Source organism: Octodon degus, unplaced genomic scaffold (assembly GCF_000260255.1).
Source record: "Octodon degus isolate 3935 unplaced genomic scaffold, OctDeg1.0 scaffold00227, whole genome shotgun sequence".
Lineage (NCBI taxonomy): Eukaryota > Metazoa > Chordata > Mammalia > Rodentia > Octodontidae > Octodon > Octodon degus.
The window spans coordinates 2,373,789-2,391,807 of record NW_004524803.1 but is presented as its reverse complement, the minus strand read 5'-3'; the positions used below and the strand labels follow the sequence as shown (position 1 = coordinate 2,391,807).

Genomic DNA, 18,019 nt, shown 5'->3' with positions numbered 1-18,019 from the left:
AGCATAACTAAACTCACTTCTGGCAACACAAATATTCCATTTGGCCAAATCCAGTTTTACAACTCGCAAACTATTCAGAAGTCTGTTTTAAGCCCTTCCTCACGTAAAGAAGTTAAAATACACAATCTAGACAATGAAAGGGAGGGCTTGATCCTTCATAGCCATTTATTAGTAGAGGTAACAAAGATCTAGACATAATATAGATTCATAACTGAAATGGAGGATACATGATAGAAAGAGAAAAAAAAAATTTTTGTATTTTAGGAAGGGGTCTACAGTGTTCAGGGTCTCACTACTAAATCAGACTTACAGTGATCCACCTGTTTATAGTCCCCCAAGAACTGGGATTAGAAGCGCACGCCCCTACGCCCAGTCTCAATTGCCATCTCAGCCCACCCTGGGGGCAGAGACAGTACAGCAGGCCCAGGGATCAACCCCTGGACCCTGCACCTGCTTGCAGGAGCTTTAATCCGCTAAGCCATTCAGCTGGCCCTAGAAAAAGAATAATTTTGAGGTAAGTGGGATAGTCATTTACTGTTCTCATCTTTAATTTTTTAGTTTATTTAGTAACAATAAAGTACAGAAAAATAAGTATTTTAAGTGTTTCAGACAAACAAATCCATAATTTTTAGGAAGTAAAAAAAAGGAAAACCCATTCAACACTCGAACATATTCTATTTTCAGTGGGCAAGTATCCATGGAAAAACATAAAAAGATTTTGTTGTATTTTCCACTCAATTAAATCAGTTCTACAACTAATAAAATGATGGCTCTAAAACGTTCATAAACATTTACAGTACTTTGACTATCTTGATACCTGAGTTACAAGTGAAACTCTTTTTTATAAGTATGTAGATCTTAAATGTTAAAAATAAAATAATAATCTACTTTATCATGCCTTTAAAAATAAAATATTAAGGGGCCGGGGAGATGGCTCAGTAGAATAAGTGCTTGCCTGGCAAGTGCAAGGGCCTGAGTTCAATCCTCGGTTCTACCAAAAATAAATAAATAAATAAAATGTTAAGTACTTAGTCTTTAACTGATAAAAGAAAATGATGTACAGAACAAATCAGATATAAAAGTGTACAATTAAAGAAGGAAAGTATCCTTCATATTCTAAACTACAAAGGATAAGGCACTAATATTTTTCTTTTAATGTATTTAGAACAGGGTCTCACTAAACAGATCAGACTTGTGTGATCTTTCCTGTTTTTCAGCCTCCTGAGCACTGGGATCACAGGTGTGCGCCACCATGCCCAGTCTCAATCCCTGTCTCAGGGCGCCCCAGGGGTGGGGCCAGCAAGGCAGGCTGGGAATCGAACCCCTGGCCCCTGTGTCTGCCTAAGCAGGCACTTTAATCTGCTCAGCTATCTGGCCAGCCCAGAGGCACTAATGTTTTTAAGCAATATCCCAAATTTATGGTTCCTTAGTGAAAACTATGACAGAAAAGCAGTATGTTCATTAAATTCTTCCAGGGCTGGCCAGATAGCTCAGGGGATTAAAGCGCCTGCTTAGGCAGGCACAGGGACCAGGGTTCAATCCCCAGCATGCCTCTGGCCCTGCCCCCAGGGTACACTGAGATGGTAATTGAGACTGGGAGTGGTGGTGCACACCTGTGAGCCCAGCACTTGGGAGGCTGAAAACAGGAGGATCACAAGTCCGATCTGTGTAGTGAGATCCCATAGACCCTGTCTAAATAAATACATTTAAAAAAAAACAAAAGTTCTTCCTGAAAACAACTTATCACCTGCTAATATGTTGGATTAGTAGTCTCAGGAGGGTGTGTGGTCACCACAATACAAGAAGAAAAAACTAAGAGACTACAGCTAATGTTTTACCACTTAAGTGATTTAATAAAAGCAAAGACTAGTTTGAAAGTATTCTACAAGGTCCAAATACCACTTAAAGGGCCAGCAAGATAGCTCAGCGGACTAAGCATCTGCTTTAGGCAAGTGTAGGAACCAGGGTTCGATCCCTGGCACCACATGCTGCACTAGCTCTGCCCCTGGGTGCACTGAGCCAGCAACTGAGTTCGGGCATGGTGAAGCATGCACATAATCCCAGCATTGGGAAGCTTGAAAAGAAGAGGATCACTATGAGTCCAAGCTGCATATTGAAACTTTGTACTAAATACATTAAAAACAACAATGAAAAAAACTAAAGTATCACTTAGTTTTTCCTATTAACCTCTCAAAATTGTTTAGTGTTAACAAAACTTGGAATATAAAACATCTACTATATATAAATCTTGAAATTTTGTACGGAGATGTACACTTCATACAAAAGATGTACAAAATGAATTAGAGTTCTTGAATATATATACTCCAGGAAAAACTAATACAAGGCTACCTTAGGCATGGAACCTAAAAAGTAAAGACAACAGTGACATCTAGTGGCCATTTCTAATACACACCACACACCAAAATGTAGTGTACCATAAAAACTACCTGAAGAATTAGGAAAATCTTCAGTTAGTAAACTAAAACAAGATAACTCTACTCATAAAAGTCTCCTCAATATTAATGATATATTTTGATCAATACTAAATATTTAACAAATTGTAAGAAATATCTTTGGAGCACTGAGCACTTATTAAATATATCTGATATGTAAAGAAGGCTAGCAATTGGTGAAATACAAACATGACAAGGAAAATAATTTTAAATAGTCAATTTAAAAAGCACTGGAATGAACAGAAGTACTTAAGAAAATTAAGAGCTGGGGCCGGGGAGATAGCTCAGTAAAGTAAGAGCTTGCTTCACAAGCGCAAAGACCTGAGTTCAATCCCTGGTTCCTCCAGAAAAAAGAAAATTAAGAGCTGATATATTTATAAATTTATTCCAGTATGGGAAAAACATACTGGTCAATCAAACAAAAAAAATAAACAATAAAAAAAAATCTGTCACAACTTTTCAAAAACAAAGTTCTTTCTCAGCCAAGCACAATTGTGCATTCTAGTAGTCCTGCTATTCTGAGAACCTTGTGAAACTCTATCTCAAAAAAATTATTTCTCAAGAAAGTTTTGTATTTTTAATTGAGAAAAGTTTTTTAATATTAAAGTAAGACAACTGTCAAGAAGACCAGATAGAGCTGTGGGGGACTCAGGTCAATAATTTCTGACATTGCCAGTTAAATATAAGACCCAATGCTATTATAGGCTACAGGACTCTTTTAGAATATTTTGCTGAGTTTACACACCTATAATATTCAATAACGGAACTTAGAAAAAATGGGGTATACAGATGAATGTCCATTTTGTATCTGTGTATTCAAAGAGGTTGGGATAGATATATAGTTGCATTCTCTTAATGAATAGAATGATTTGTTCTAATGGTGTTTGTAAATAGGATCACAAGTCCGCATCTTGTATAGCAATTAACCACTAAGAAGAATATATGCAGTGTATTATTTGTTGAAACTGTCCTTCCGATTTGATTTGAAACTGTCTCATTGCTATCTGTTTGTCAATAAAACTTTGAAAAAAAAATAAAAATAAAAAAAAAAGAAGACCAGATAGTCACCTTAAAGCAACAAACGAGTATGGATGTCAGAAAGATGATGAAACAGGATTTTCTAATACTTCCCTTCTCACAGAAATATCAAACTGTACAACTATCCACATTTGCCCACAAAAGTACCTTCGCAAAAGCCTGTGTGTAGCACATAAATAAGAAAAAAAATGTATTAAAGAGAACAGGAAGCACACTTTTATATTATGTACCCTTCCTAGGCAGACAGCAAGGAAAGAGATAAACACTTCTCTTGAGGTAGGAAGAAGGAAACGAGCTTTGCACTTTGCCTCAGACCTCAGAGTGCGGCCCAATTCGGTAAACGCGAGCTCCAGAAAACATGTCCAGCATGCTCATGGACAGAACTCCAGACATATCCTGGCACACAGCCAAATCCTACAACACCAGGCTCTAGACCTGCCTTCCATACTTAGGCTTCAAGCTGCCCTACCACCAAGCCAACTGCCACAGGTTTGATACCTAGGTATGTTCCAGGTCCAGACCAGCCCTGGAAACCCTATATTCTAGAAGTTCTCTGCATCAAGCTGGCCAATGGCCCCTGGCTTGACATATTTTCAAATATGATGCCAGTGCTCAAAGCCCTAGTCATCAGGCTTGTACTCAGAGATCCTTCTACCCAGCAGTCTAATGCAGACTTTTCCTAGGTTCTAAATTGGCACAAAGCTGGCTTGGCCCACACAGACCCAGGTTGCATGCCCAGCCCAGGGCCACAGTACCTGTGGCCTAATGCCATCAGGCTGATAAACACATAAAAATGCTCAAGGCCTGCTCACTGTCACACTGGCTCTACAGCCCCAGTGCTAGGCTGGCAACCATGGATCCATGACCCTGGACCATCCCTGTGGGCCCACTTCCAGGTTGGCTTCTGTAGCCATAGGATCCAAGCTGGTCCTTAAAGATTTGAACTTCTGGCCAACACCCATATTTTCATGCTGTGGGCCTACTCTCCTTGCTTCCTCCAGCATCAGGCTACTTTACCAGACCCCAGGCCTAAGTCCACCCCAAGTAAATCCTGATGCCTTCAGAATGCCTCCAAGCAAGCTCCTATAGACTCAAGATCCAAGCCCAGGTCTATGCTAGCACTAAGCCATGGAGTCTAGGCCTATTTCAGTAGACTTAGGCATCAGGCCAGCTCTTAGAAGGTCCCAGAAAACTGAGCATAAAGAATACCCCAAAAGCAACTATAGACACTGACTTCAGGCTGTCCCTCACAGAAACAGGCTCTAATACTACACTCATGGACTCAGGCCACAGGTCCAGTTCTTCAGACCCAGATACCAGGCCAGCCTACCAGAGGCTCTAGCAGGAAGTACATTCATGGCCCACATCAAACTCTCAGAATCTCTGGATGGTCCTACTGTTGATGAGCTTTCCCAGACAAAGCATGTCTACAAAGAATGAATAGGGCTGTGGAGATAGTTCAGCAATCTAAGTGCCTGCCTAGGCAAGCACAAGGACTCGGGTTTAATTCCCTGATACCACATGCTATACCCACCCCCAAACTAGGTGTGGTGGTACATGCCTGTAATCCCAGTGTTGTGGAGGCTGAGACAGGAGGATCACTACAAGTCTGAGCTGCATAGTGAGACCCTGTACCAAGCACATAATTTTTTTAAAAAAATAGATAAATTCTTACTTGTTAAAATACAAAGGCAATAAAATATGGCCACAAGAATCAAGAAAAGTTAGGGAAATATACCATCAAAGGAACAAAATAATGTACCGATTACTAACTCTAAAAAAATGGACACTCATGAACTATCTGATAATGAATTCAAGATAATTGCCTTAAGAATCACAAGCTGAATAAACTTCAAGGAAATACAGAAAAACACTTTGAAAGATAATAAATGATCAAAATGAGAAATTTAAATGGATTGAAGTTTAACTAAGTAGTCTAAGCACCTACCTGAAAAAAGCAAGGACTAGGTTCAAACCCTGGCACCACATGCTGTACTGGCCCCACTTCTGAGCTACAGAGTGAGACCCTATACTAAATACGTAATTGGCCAGGAAGATAGCTCAGTGGAATAAGTACCTGCATGGCAAGCACAAGGTCCTAAGTTTGATCCCTAGTACCAAATCAATCAATCAATCAATCAATCAATCAATCAATCAGTGAAACAAATTCTGGATCTAAAAAGTACAATGAGTAAAATTTTAAAATGCAAAAGGCAACACTGAAAAGAGAACTGATCAATCAGAAGAATCTATGCTGAAAATTGGTTATTTGAAAATATAGTAGAAAGAGAAAAACAATGAAAACAAATGAAAGCTTATAGAATTTATGAGGCAGTATGAAAAGGATAAATATTTACATTATGGGATTCAAGAAGCTGAAGAGGGCCAGCAAGATAGCTCAGCGGGAGAAACTGAAACCAGCCTAGGACCTTGCTCCCTAGCATTTGCTAGCTTGTAGTTTTCTAAGACTGAGTAAACTTCTTATTTTTAGAAAGTGGAGGTCTGGTTTGTAACTTTCCTTTTACTTAATTGGGTAAAAGTCTTTTTCCACAAACCACCATCTATTTTGTAAACTTTGTTAGTCATCTTTTATTTAGTAAATTATGAACTGGTGTAAATTTGTACAGTTCATGTATATTGATTATGGCAAAGTTGTACAGATTTCTATATTTTGGATAAGAAATTTTTCTTTTCTCTATAATAAACTGTTTCTTATCTTGGCATTAAAAAAAAAAAAAAAAAAAAATCAGCAGTTTAGCGCATCTGCTTAGGCAACTTTAGGCAAGCACTCAGGGACCACAGTTCAATCCCTAGCACCACAAGCGGTGCCAGCCTGCCCCCAGGGTGGGCTGAGCCGCCCCCCCAAAAAAATAAAAGGTGAAGAAGACATGGCTTAAAGAATTAAGATTATTTAAAGAGTTAATAGCAAAAAACTTTTCAAATCTGGGAAAACAAAAAATATCCAGGCACAAGAAGGTCAAATAACTCTAATCAATTTCAGTCTAAATAAGCCAATATCAAGAAATAATCAAACTATCAAAAACAAAGAGGATCCTAAAAGCAGAGAGAGAGAGAAACTAAACAAAACATATACAGATGATTTTGAATTAACACTAGCAGTAGAAACACACAGCCTTGGAGAAAGTATGATATATTCAATGTGCTGAAGGAAAAATTGTCAGTGAAGAATACTGCACCTAGAAAAGCTGTCCTTCAGACATAGAGGAAAAATCAAAACATTTCTTCCAAAAAGCTAAGGGACTTTATCACTAACAGATCTGTCTAATAAACGCTAATGGAAATTTTTCAAGCTGAAAGAAAAGGATGCTAAATAGTAACATGAAAATATATCGCAAGTATAAAATTCAGTGGCAAAATAAGTTCATGATCAAACTCAGAATACTCTGATACTGTAATAATGGGGTATATAACATTTGTACTTTTTGTATGAAGGTTAAAAAAAAACAACAACAACAAGATAATATGGAAGAGGGCCAGCGAGATAGCTCAGGGTATGGGGCCAGGGTTCAATCCCTGGCACAGCATGCAACACCAGCCCTGCTCTCAGGTGTGCTAAGCCAGTGATGGAGTCTGGGCATGGTGGCGTACACCTGTAATCCCAGCACTAGGGAGGCAGAAAACAGGAGGATCACTATGAGTCAGAGCTGCATAGTAAGACCCCACAAAAAAAGAAAGAAAAAAAGATAATATGGAAGGATCAAAGCATATCATTACATAAAATTACCTAATCATAAAGACAGAGACGGAATAGAGGAACAACAAAACAACCAAGAAACAATATACAAACTGGATTTAATGGCACACACCTGCAATTCCAACATTCAGGAGGCTGAGACAGGAGGTGAAGTCAGCCTAGGCTCAGACTCATAGCAATCCTCCTGTTCTCAGCCTCCCCTGTGCTGGGATTACAGGTGTGTGCCACCACACCTGGACTGGGTGGCCAGCTCAGTGTGTCCAGAGGTGGGGCCCTCACGGTATGTGGTGCCAGGGATTAAACCCCAGTCCCTGAGCTTGCCTAAGCAGGTGCTTAGTCTGCTGAGCTATCTCACTGGTCCTCTTCACCTTCTTGGTGGACCCTGGCCCCATTACCTGAGCTATCTCACCAGCCCTCTTCCATATTTTGCGGGGTTTTTTTTAACCTTCATACAAAAAGTACAAATGTTATATACCCCATCATTACAGTATCAGAGTATTCTCAGTTTGATCATGTATTTACTTTGCCACTAAGTTTTATACTTGCAATACACTTTCATATTACTATTCAGCATCTTTTTCTTTCAGCTGGAAAAATTTCCGTTAGCATTTATTAGACAGATCTGTTAGTGATATCTCGCCGACCCTTAGATTTATACTGTATTTTAAACCAAGGAGACTTAACATATGCATAGAACATTTCATGAAACAGAATATATGTTTTTCTCAAGCACACTGGAAACATTCTCCAGAACAGATCATATGTTGAAACCCAATCAAGTTTAATAAATTTAAGAAGACTGAAATCATATAAAATATCTTTTTGACCATAATTATATGAAATTTAACATAGGAGAAATTTCATAAACTTCACAAATACGTGGAAATGAAACAGCATGCTCCCAAACAAGCAATAGAACAAAGAAGAAATTGGAAAGGAAAATTTAAAGTATCTTAAAACAAATGAGAATGAAAATATAACATGCCAAACCAACGGGACGCTTCAAAAGCTGTTCTAATGAGAAAATTCATAGTAACAAACCTCTATGACAAAGATTTCAAATAAACAACCTTATTTTATCCCTCAAAGAACTAGAAAAAGAAGAAACAAAGCTTGACATCAGAAGGAAGGAAATAATTTCAGGACAGATATAAGCTAAAAATAAACTTAAAAAAAAACAGGAAATATCAACAAAACTGAGTTGTTTTCCAAAAAGATAATCAGAACTAAAGAGGAAACATTACCACAGAAATATATAAGATCATAAGAAGCAACTACAATTTTACAACAACAAATTATTCCTAGAAAAGGATAATTCGTAGAAACTTACTATTTACCTACCCAGGCTAAGTTATGAAGAAATAGAAAAATCCAAATAAACCAATAGTGTGTACAAAAATAGAATAAGTAATAAAAAGTTTCCCATCAAGAATGTCCAAGACCTGATAGCTTCACTGCTGAATGTATATTTTTTAAATGAATGACTAATACACTTCTTAAACTTCTTTAAAAAAAAAACAAAACCACTTGATGACAGTTAAGCTTAACTGTGTCAACTTGATTGGCTTGGAAGTCACCCAAAAGATTAGTAAAGCATGTAACTGGCTGGGTCAAGGAAGTGTGACTTTGGGTTTATACTGTCACTGCCTCCCTACTCTTTGGCATTGTTCCCCTCTTCTGTTTCCTGCCCACCATGCACTGGGAAGCTTCCTCTTCCACTCCTCTTCATCATGATGTTTCTGCCTTAGAGATGGACTTAATCTCCTGAAACTATATGCTACATTAAGCCTTTCTTTCATTAAGATGTGTGCAGTGGGTATTATTTTCCAGAGAGGAGAAAGCTAATACAGTAAGGAAGACAGAACACTTTTATATTCACTTTATGAAGCAAGCATTACCCTGATGCCAAAGACAAGAAGAGTACAATGGGAAAAAAAAAAAAAATATATATATATATATATATATCTCAACATCCCTGAAAACTGCACATGCAAAAATTCCTCAATAAAACACTAGCAAACTGTGTACAACAGCACATTAAAAGAATCACCATGTTCATGTGGAATTTCACCCAGTTATACACAGATGATCCAATGTACCTAAGCTATAAATGACAGTACCTGTGATTTTCACTCAGTAGTTTATTATAAGAAATATAACTGTGGAAACAAGATCTTAATATAAACACTAAATCAACTATGTTTAACATCTAAGTTAACTAGATGTCTTCCAAATATTACTTAGCTCTTCCCAGATTTCTTAGAACTGATTTTTTTTTTAATATTTTTTTTTCCCCAGAACCGAGGATTAAACTCAGGTTCTTGCACTTGCCAGGCAAAAGCGTATCCTACTGAGCTACCTCCCCAGCCCCAGAACAACTGATTTTAAAGATTACTTTGGTTCAGTAATTTTTCTGGCAAAAAAAAATACTAAGAACCAGAGTTTCACAAGAGCACAATTCAAAGTCACTGATAATATCTCTAAAATGCTAATATTAGGGGAACAGTACAATTCAAGTCATAAAAACACTACCTAATAGTTTCAAGAAATTAAAATAATTAGTGGTTTATTAAAACAAGAGAATACAACAAAGAAATAAAAGAGAATGATGTGCTAATACATGCCATAACATAACAAATCCCCTCAAAATTAGGTTGAGTGAAGGAATTCTTATATAAAAGTTATATCCTATATGACTCCACCTATGACATTCTAGAACATAAAAAACAGATCTACAGAAATGAAATGAGGCAGCGACCTAGAGCGGCGGTCTCCACGCCAGGCTCTGGAGCGCGAGGTTGCCGGTTCGCACCCCCATCCCGACTCTTTGTATTTGGGGCCGGGGAGATGGCTCAGTAGGATAAGCGCTTGACTGGCAAACGCAAGGATCTGAGTTCAATCCCCGGTTCCACCAAAAAAAAAAAAAGAAATGAAATGAAACTAAAACATTATTTATCTTGGATACTAGAGTGGAAGTATAGACAGACTTGAAAGGATATTAAAGAATATTCTATGGCAGTGGAAATGTTCTACATCTTAAAGGAGTTTGAGGCTATTCATCTGTCAAAACTCACCAAATAATCTAAATAAGATTTGTGTAAAGCTATACATCAATTTTATCCTTAAAATATTCATAGTTCTACTAATGTATTCAGCTGAAATATTAAGGATGAAAATACAGATACCTGCAACTTATTCTGAAATGCATAAAATATAAGATTAACAAATTTTAATGTAAATACAGCAAAACAATAACTGAAAAATTCAGGAGACAAATATATTAGTATTCACTGTACAATTCTTTTAATTAATTTTCTGTATCCAAAAATTTCCATAATAAAATATCAAGGAAAACACAAATGATAATCAGAATTCAACAGAAAATAAAAAATATATACAAATCTATTTTCTTCTATATCAAAACAATTTCCTTTAATATGTTAAAATTTTAATCTAATCAAATGGCAACTGGAACTATTTTCTAAAGAACAAGAATTAAAGGAAGACATTTTAAAAATTGAAAAGACATACCCGAATTTCTTGAAGATTATGAAAATTATTTCCTACTCTGACTGAGATCTTGCTTGGTGTGTAGCTTTCATCAGACTTGTAGTCGGCATAAATACATAATGTCTTCACTGTTGTTTTTCTTCTAAAAGGAATTTAAAAAAAGCAACATATACTTTGTCATACAGAAAGATTATTTCCAGGGGCTGGGGAGATAATTCAGTGGGCTCAACATCTGCCTGGCAAGCACAAGGTCTGGATGCGTGGTGGCCCGGGCTTTCCAGGTACCCCTTGCAACCCCAAAACCAGGCATAGTGGCACACGCCTGTAATTCCAGTGTTGGGGAGGACACGCCTGTAATTCCGGTGCTTGAGACAGAAGGATCACTACAAGTCTGAACTGTGTAGTGAGACCCTCTACCAAAAGAATAAAAATCTAAAAAAAAAAAATTAAAGAAAGATTATTTTCAATGCACCTTTCTTCTGATGTTCAAAAGAATATTTACTAAAGTGAGTGTTTGAATCAGTAATTTCCATTTTGTTTTCATTTCAACAGTAATAAAAAGGAAAAGTATGTACAACTGTAGGTAAAGGTATAATATTTTACTTACAAAGACATCATGATCAAAAGCTAAATGTCGGGCTGGCCAGACAGCTCAGTGGACTAACTGCTTGCTTAGGCAAGCACAGGGACTGGGGGTTAGATCCCCAGCCAGGGGCACACTGAACCAGCCACAAAGTCTGGGCATGTTGGCACACACCTGTAATCCCAGCACTGGGGAGGCTGAAAACAGGAGGATCACTACAAGTCCAAGCTGCATAGTCAGACCCTGTGCCAAATACCAATATTTAAAAAAAGAAAAAGAAAAAAGGGCTAAATGTCAGCGAAGAAGAAACAGCTAAGCCAAATCAGGTACAATACCTCTATGTGCAAATAAGCATTAAGAATTTCCATCATCTTTAATCATACATTAGATAAGGAAAGAACTCTAGCAAGCTTTGGTTTTATTTACTAGTTACTTAATTTCCAACATATTAATATCTGAAAATAACCTGCTAAGTGAGAAACTCAGTCTCTAAAGCACTCAGTTCTTTCAAAAGCAGAAAGCATAACCTGCTATATAACGCAAGAACTAAAATTGTGCTTGTTTTCAAAATATACATATTATAGGGAAATATACCAGAAAACAGAAAATTAACCTCACAAAAAAGCAAGCAGGGCAAAAATACAAGATATTCAATTTCTAAGAACAAAATAAAGAAAAATTAATATACAAAGATATCGATACTATTACATTGGAAAATAATACAATGAGTAATACATAACTGTGATTAAAGAAGGGTACTTTCTGAGTCAGATGCCAGTTGACCCACTAATTCAACATTTAAAAAACAGCACCACAAGTACTTAAAAAATAGATGCAGGAAAATACTCACAGGTGACTAAATTACTATAAAATTATAAACAACATAACTACTCATAACTAGAGGGAACTAGTTAACATCCATTCAATAAAATAATATACAAAAATAAAACAGCACACAGACAGTCCCTGATTTATGATGGTTTCATTTACAATTCTGTGGCTTTAAAATAGTTGTGAAAGCAGTAAGTATTGAATAGAAACCATACTACAAAGGTTTTTTAGATCTTCTCCCTGGCTAGCAATGTGCAGTGAGATACACTCTTCTAATGGTAGGCAATCAGCCATGAAATCACCAGGGTAATCAATTACACCCTACATTATGCTGTACTATGTGGCTAAGCTATGATGTGCAATAGACTAGCTACATTAAATATAATTTCAATGTACATTTTCAATTTACAATAGGCTTACTGTAAGTAGAAGAGTATCTTTTTTTAAAATAACCATACAAACATAACTATGATAGGAAAAAAAGCAGAACAGAAAACAGCACATACAGGGAAATTGCACTTTGGAGTAAAATAAAAATTTTAACCTACATTCAACTATAGAAAAGGGTCTAGACAGAATCATAAAAAAAGTAAAAGTGACTGGCAGAGTGGAACTATAAGAGACCTTTACTTTATGATTCTATATTTTCTGAATAATTTTCCAGAATGAGTTGTCACTCAACCATCATGAAAAAAAGATAATTTCAAAAAGTAACCACAATAAAAAATAAGTATATTGCAATTTGCTTAAAAAGTTAAATTCTAGTGTAAACAGGCCCTAACTTGATAACAATAAACTTGAACAGAAGTAGTTCATCAAAAGTCAGCCCATAAAAAAGCTGGAAGTTTGTAGCTCCTAAGAGAACTGTATTTGTGCATCTCTTCTATTATCAAAAAAGAATGGGGAAGTTAGGGACTTTTCCTCAGACCACTTCTGACAAAGAACAAATGCCATTTCTAGGTTCTCAAGAGGCCAAAGGCATTAAGCTGATACCTTTCTCTTTCTGAGGGATGGGAATGAGACAAAAGCAAGCAAACAATAATTGGAAACTTTGAAGAGCATAATTAAGACCTTTTCTCTAATGAGCCTAAATATGAAGAAAATTGTCTTCTTTAATATAAAGAGAACAAAGATCACAAAGACTACTATTAAAAACTTTTTAAAAAATCATATCTAAAGGATCAAGCTCTTTGCTCTGAATAATTTTATTTCTAAGTTATAAAATTCAGGATACTTTTGTCACTAAAACCTACAAGACAAGCAGGGTAAGACTGGAAAGGCAAAGCACAATAAATCATTAGTGACAATAAAAATAGTGGCAAATAGCTAGTGAATACTTTGTGTCTGGTCCATAAATGTTTTGTACATCTTACTTCAATTTGTCCTCGACTTAGTGATACAGGAACTACTACTGTCACTATTTTACTGATTTAAAAAAATGATAACACTGTACTCAGATTAAAAACTGACTTAAGTCAAAGAGCTAACAGGTGTGCAAAGTCAGAGATTAAACGTGATCTCACATGATCTTTTTTTAAAATTAATTTATTTACTTATTGGATACAGGTTCTCACTACATAGCTCAGACTACATAGCTCTCACTACATAACTCAGACCTGATCCTCCTGCCTCAGCCTTCCCAGCAAGCACCACCACACCCGACCAGGGTTTTAAGCCAACACAACATGTGGTTCTGGGGATCAAACTCAGGTCTTTCAGCTTGCCAGGCAGGTGTTTAGGCTTTGGAGCTATGTCCCTAGCCCATGTAATCTTAACCACTATTGCCTTTCTTTTAATTACTTACATTGGCTTATTAATGCCAGCTTACAGTGATATGTAGGTGTTTGTAGTTACTTAAATTTTATCTAAGCCGTGGGTTCTTTTCCTAAGGTACACGTATACTCAGAAATCATATGTATAATTTATGCTGTATATACATAAGTTTCATTAGATTTACATGGAACTTTAACCTCATTAAAATTTAAAACTAGTATCCTAAAAAGTATAATGAAGCCTCTTAAAACTATCAATCTCATTTTATGATGAATCAAAAAAAATACTGCCCAGAAAATCATGTGGTGTCTCAAATATCAATGTATATGGGAAGATTAAAAGTACAGACCATGGGACATAGTGCCAGCTACTTGAATTACTAACACTGTGTATTGGAATAGTCATCATATAATGAACACTTACTATGTACCAGGCAACTTGTTAAAACTATTTGGATGAGCCATTGCATAAAGGGAGAAGAGAAAGTGTTACATTTCCCCATTCCTGCTAACAGATTAATATGCCTGGACCTACTTTATCCTCATCCTTTTCTGTTAGGGAAAAAAAAAAAACCTACAGGCAGGAAATAAACATTTGCTTTATTCTTTCGTGCCACAAATTTAATGGAGGCAGGTGTTACTTGGTTAAGCATTTTTATAAGTAGATGAATAACACTTTTTAATCTTAGGGTTCCATATTAGAACACATGGCTACAGATACAATGCAGTTATGTTTCTCAATTTCATCTTTGTCAGTCTTATAAAGATGAAATTTTGGACTCTACCTGTTGTCTCTTGTACAATTTTTCATATAGTTTGGAACCCCTTAAGTTCAAATACCCAGGTAAGCTAAGTTGTTTAAGCGTCTGTTCATGAAAACGCAATCAGGCACAGGATACTGTGCATCGATCCCCAGTTAAACCAGCCTTACCAAGACCCATTCTTAAGGAAGCCTGAGCCAGCCAAAAAAAAAAAAAAAAAACCATCTCAACTTTAAGAGGGCCAGCCAAATAGCTCAGTGGATTAAAGCACCAGCAAGCAGGTGCAGGGGAGAGTTTGATCCCCAGGCCTGCCATGCCAACCCTGCCCCCAGGGGCGGGCTGAGATGGCAATTGAGACTGGGCGTGGTGGCACGTGCCTGTAATCCCAGCTTGTGGGACGTTGTAAACAGGCAGATCATTATGAGTCCAATCTAGTAGTGAGACACTAAACACTCTGTAGACCCTTCCCTAAAAAAAAAAAAAAAAAAAAAATATCCAACACGGGCTGGGGAAGATAGCTCAGTGGTCTAAGCACCTGCCTGGCAAACGCAGGGACCCAGATTCAATTCCCAGTACTGCATGCCATGCCACCCACCGAAACCAGTCATGGTGACACATGCTTGTGTTCCCAGTGCTGGGGAGGCTGAGGTAGGTGGATCACTACAGAGTCCGAGCTGCACAGCGAGATCCTGTGCCAAATAAATAAACAAACAAACAAATAAATGATTTTAAATTCAACACAAGCCGTTAGTGAGAGGTGTATCTAATATTCCATTTTTCCTTCTTTCTTCATAACATCCAATTAAAAGATACAACTTTTTTTGCACCAACAATCAAACTTATGTCACTGGGCTATCTTCCTAGCCCAAGATATAACTTTCTTTTTTTTCCCCCTCAGTACTGGGAATTGAACTCAGGACCTTGCCCTTCCCAGCCAAGTGCTTATTCTATTGAGCTATCTCAGTGGCCCCTAAACTTTAAGCTAAGTTTTACCACAGGCCAAGTTTCAGCTAGTATGATTTAAACACAATGGTATATGATAAAATGAGTTTATTTTTTAATGTTTTTTTTATTTTTTAAAGAATACAAAATAATATTAAAACAGAAAAATTGCAAATGACACAGAATTTCACTAAACAAAATATGAATTTCACAGCACTTACTGCAATGAAATGTTGTCTTCAAATTAGTTGTTCATATTGCTAGACATATGCATGCAAAATTGGAGGAAGAAAAGAAAGAGATATGAGAAACTAAGAAGATAAAAAGGACAAAGAATTAAAAATGTTTTTTAAAAAGGGAAGCATGTCCCCTTTTCACCTACTGCTTCCTGTGTTGGAGTTAAGGGTGTAATGGGTAAGATTTATTGGTACTTGGATCATAAGGTGACCTTGTAGGTAAAGATAAGAACTAAAAATGAAGGAATGCAAAGACAAGGAATCTGGGTCCATATATGCCAGGTTTCTTTTACCTAAAGAGGTAGAAGAAATAAATTTCCATCTTACTAAAAACACTGTCATTAGGAGCCCTGTACTACAAGTTTGCATTTCTAATTAACAAAGCATTATTACAACCACAATACAGATGAAGAAACAGAGGCCCCAATCAGGTTAAGCAAGTATGCTTTACCCAGTAAAGCATGGAGCCAGAATTTAATCTAAGTCTATAACTACACTTAGACTTTCTAATAACATCTAAAAAATTTTAACTTTGTTTTTAAGACTTAAACACAAAATGATTAAGAAATCCTGTTTATCATTCCTTCTTACCAGAAAATTGAGAAAAGAAAAATTATACAGTCCACATATTTGTCTCAAACAAAAATCAAACAAATGACTTATTTATAAAAGACATTGTTTGTCATTCCTAACATAAGGTAAAAAATAGCTTCTTTGTGGAAAGTTTGTTTCTAATCAGTGTTAGCAGGATATTAAAACTAGTCATTTTTCACTCAAGTCTAAATCAACAAAAACATTTAATTGGATCTTTATAAGGCCTTAATGAAAAATTTTCAAATAGTCTGGAATGTCTGTTCATGAAGGAATAACTAGTACTGACCTGCTTCCTATCACAATCAAACAGAATCCTCGGAAAACATATTTGCAAGAATTGTCTACAGACGTTGAACAACAAACAGATAGCAAAGGACTATAACTCCTAAGAACAAGAAAATAGGTGAACCCGGCAAATACTGGATGTTCTGACTTCAGGCAATGTCGCAAAGAAGCCAGCAGTCTCACCACATTGATAGGGGAAAGCTATATAGAGAAAAGACAAAAAATCTTCATCTGGAGGCCTTGAGTCTTTCTATGAACAACAATCTGTACATTGTAGGGTGGAATTCCACAAGATCAGGCAAAGAATAACCACTGGGAAAAGAACAATTACTGGAAGTGATAAGTTAAATAATTCCAGAGGTCACAAAGGACTGGGACCCATTAGAACATCAGAGTTCCCAAGAACAACGTGTGTAGTTCTTTCAAATAGCTGGGACATTCATTTGAGACCTCAGATGCACAACCCTTAATAATGAAGCTAGTTTTGCCCAACAAAAATGACCTTAAAAGAGCCATGTGAAACCTTAAGACCTTTCAGCGATTTAGCAAGGTCACAACTATTTTCTTAAATACTAATGTCATCTTCCCCTTTTCACAATCTTTCTAAGTATACAGTGGAGTTTTTTAAGGCTAACTGCCACGGGATGCTGTAGTAGATTTAACAAAGAAGCAAAAACGAGACTGACTGCCTTAAGTGAGACAACAAAGATGTTCACAGACAATACAAAGCAATGACACCTGTTTCACTTTTATTGGTTTGTTCAGGAAGACAAACCAAATTTCAAAACTCTAAAAGTAGTAGCCCTACCAAATAAAAAACAATTTATTAAATCTTTTCTAGAAGCAAAAAATGCCCCTATTTTCCATTTATTTATAAATGATCTACTCAAAGGATATCGATACCTCATTTTCTTGTTATATCTGTCCCTTCCATCTCTTTGCCTTAGTAGTTTTTTCTTAACTGCAAAGAGAAACTTTCAGGGGACCAGGGATGGGGATCCTTTCATTTATTCAATAGGTAACAGTTATTAATACAGTCTATTCAAACTGTTATAAAGAAAATTTCTTTGTAAACTTTCTGAGTAGCTAACAGGACAGTATATGCCACCAAAGAAAAAAATGTAGAAATACTGAAGTTTTCCAAATAAATACAGATATTCAATGTATGTCACTTTAATTTTAGAAATCATTTTAAAAAAATAAAAATTTTGAGGCCGGGGAGATAGCTCAGTAGGATAAGCACATGCCTGGCAGGTGCAAGGGCCTGAGTTCAATCCCCGGTTCCACCAAAAAAAAAAA

The 18,019-nt window shown here is 36.5% G+C and overlaps 1 protein-coding gene across 5 annotated transcripts in view; it reads right to left on the bottom strand.

Annotated features, from left to right (window-relative positions):
• Positions 1–18,019, bottom strand: part of Anapc10 (anaphase promoting complex subunit 10) — a 77,156-nt gene that overhangs the window by 37,166 nt on the left and 21,971 nt on the right. For 4 of the 5 annotated variants that reach the window (XM_023705741.1, XM_023705738.1, XM_023705740.1 and 1 more), the window contains exon 4: positions 10,738–10,858. In XM_023705741.1, the coding sequence (XP_023561509.1) occupies positions 10,738–10,858 (121 nt within the window). The remainder of the gene's footprint in view (positions 1–10,737; positions 10,859–18,019) is intronic. The other variant, XM_023705739.1, reaches the window with a different exon arrangement.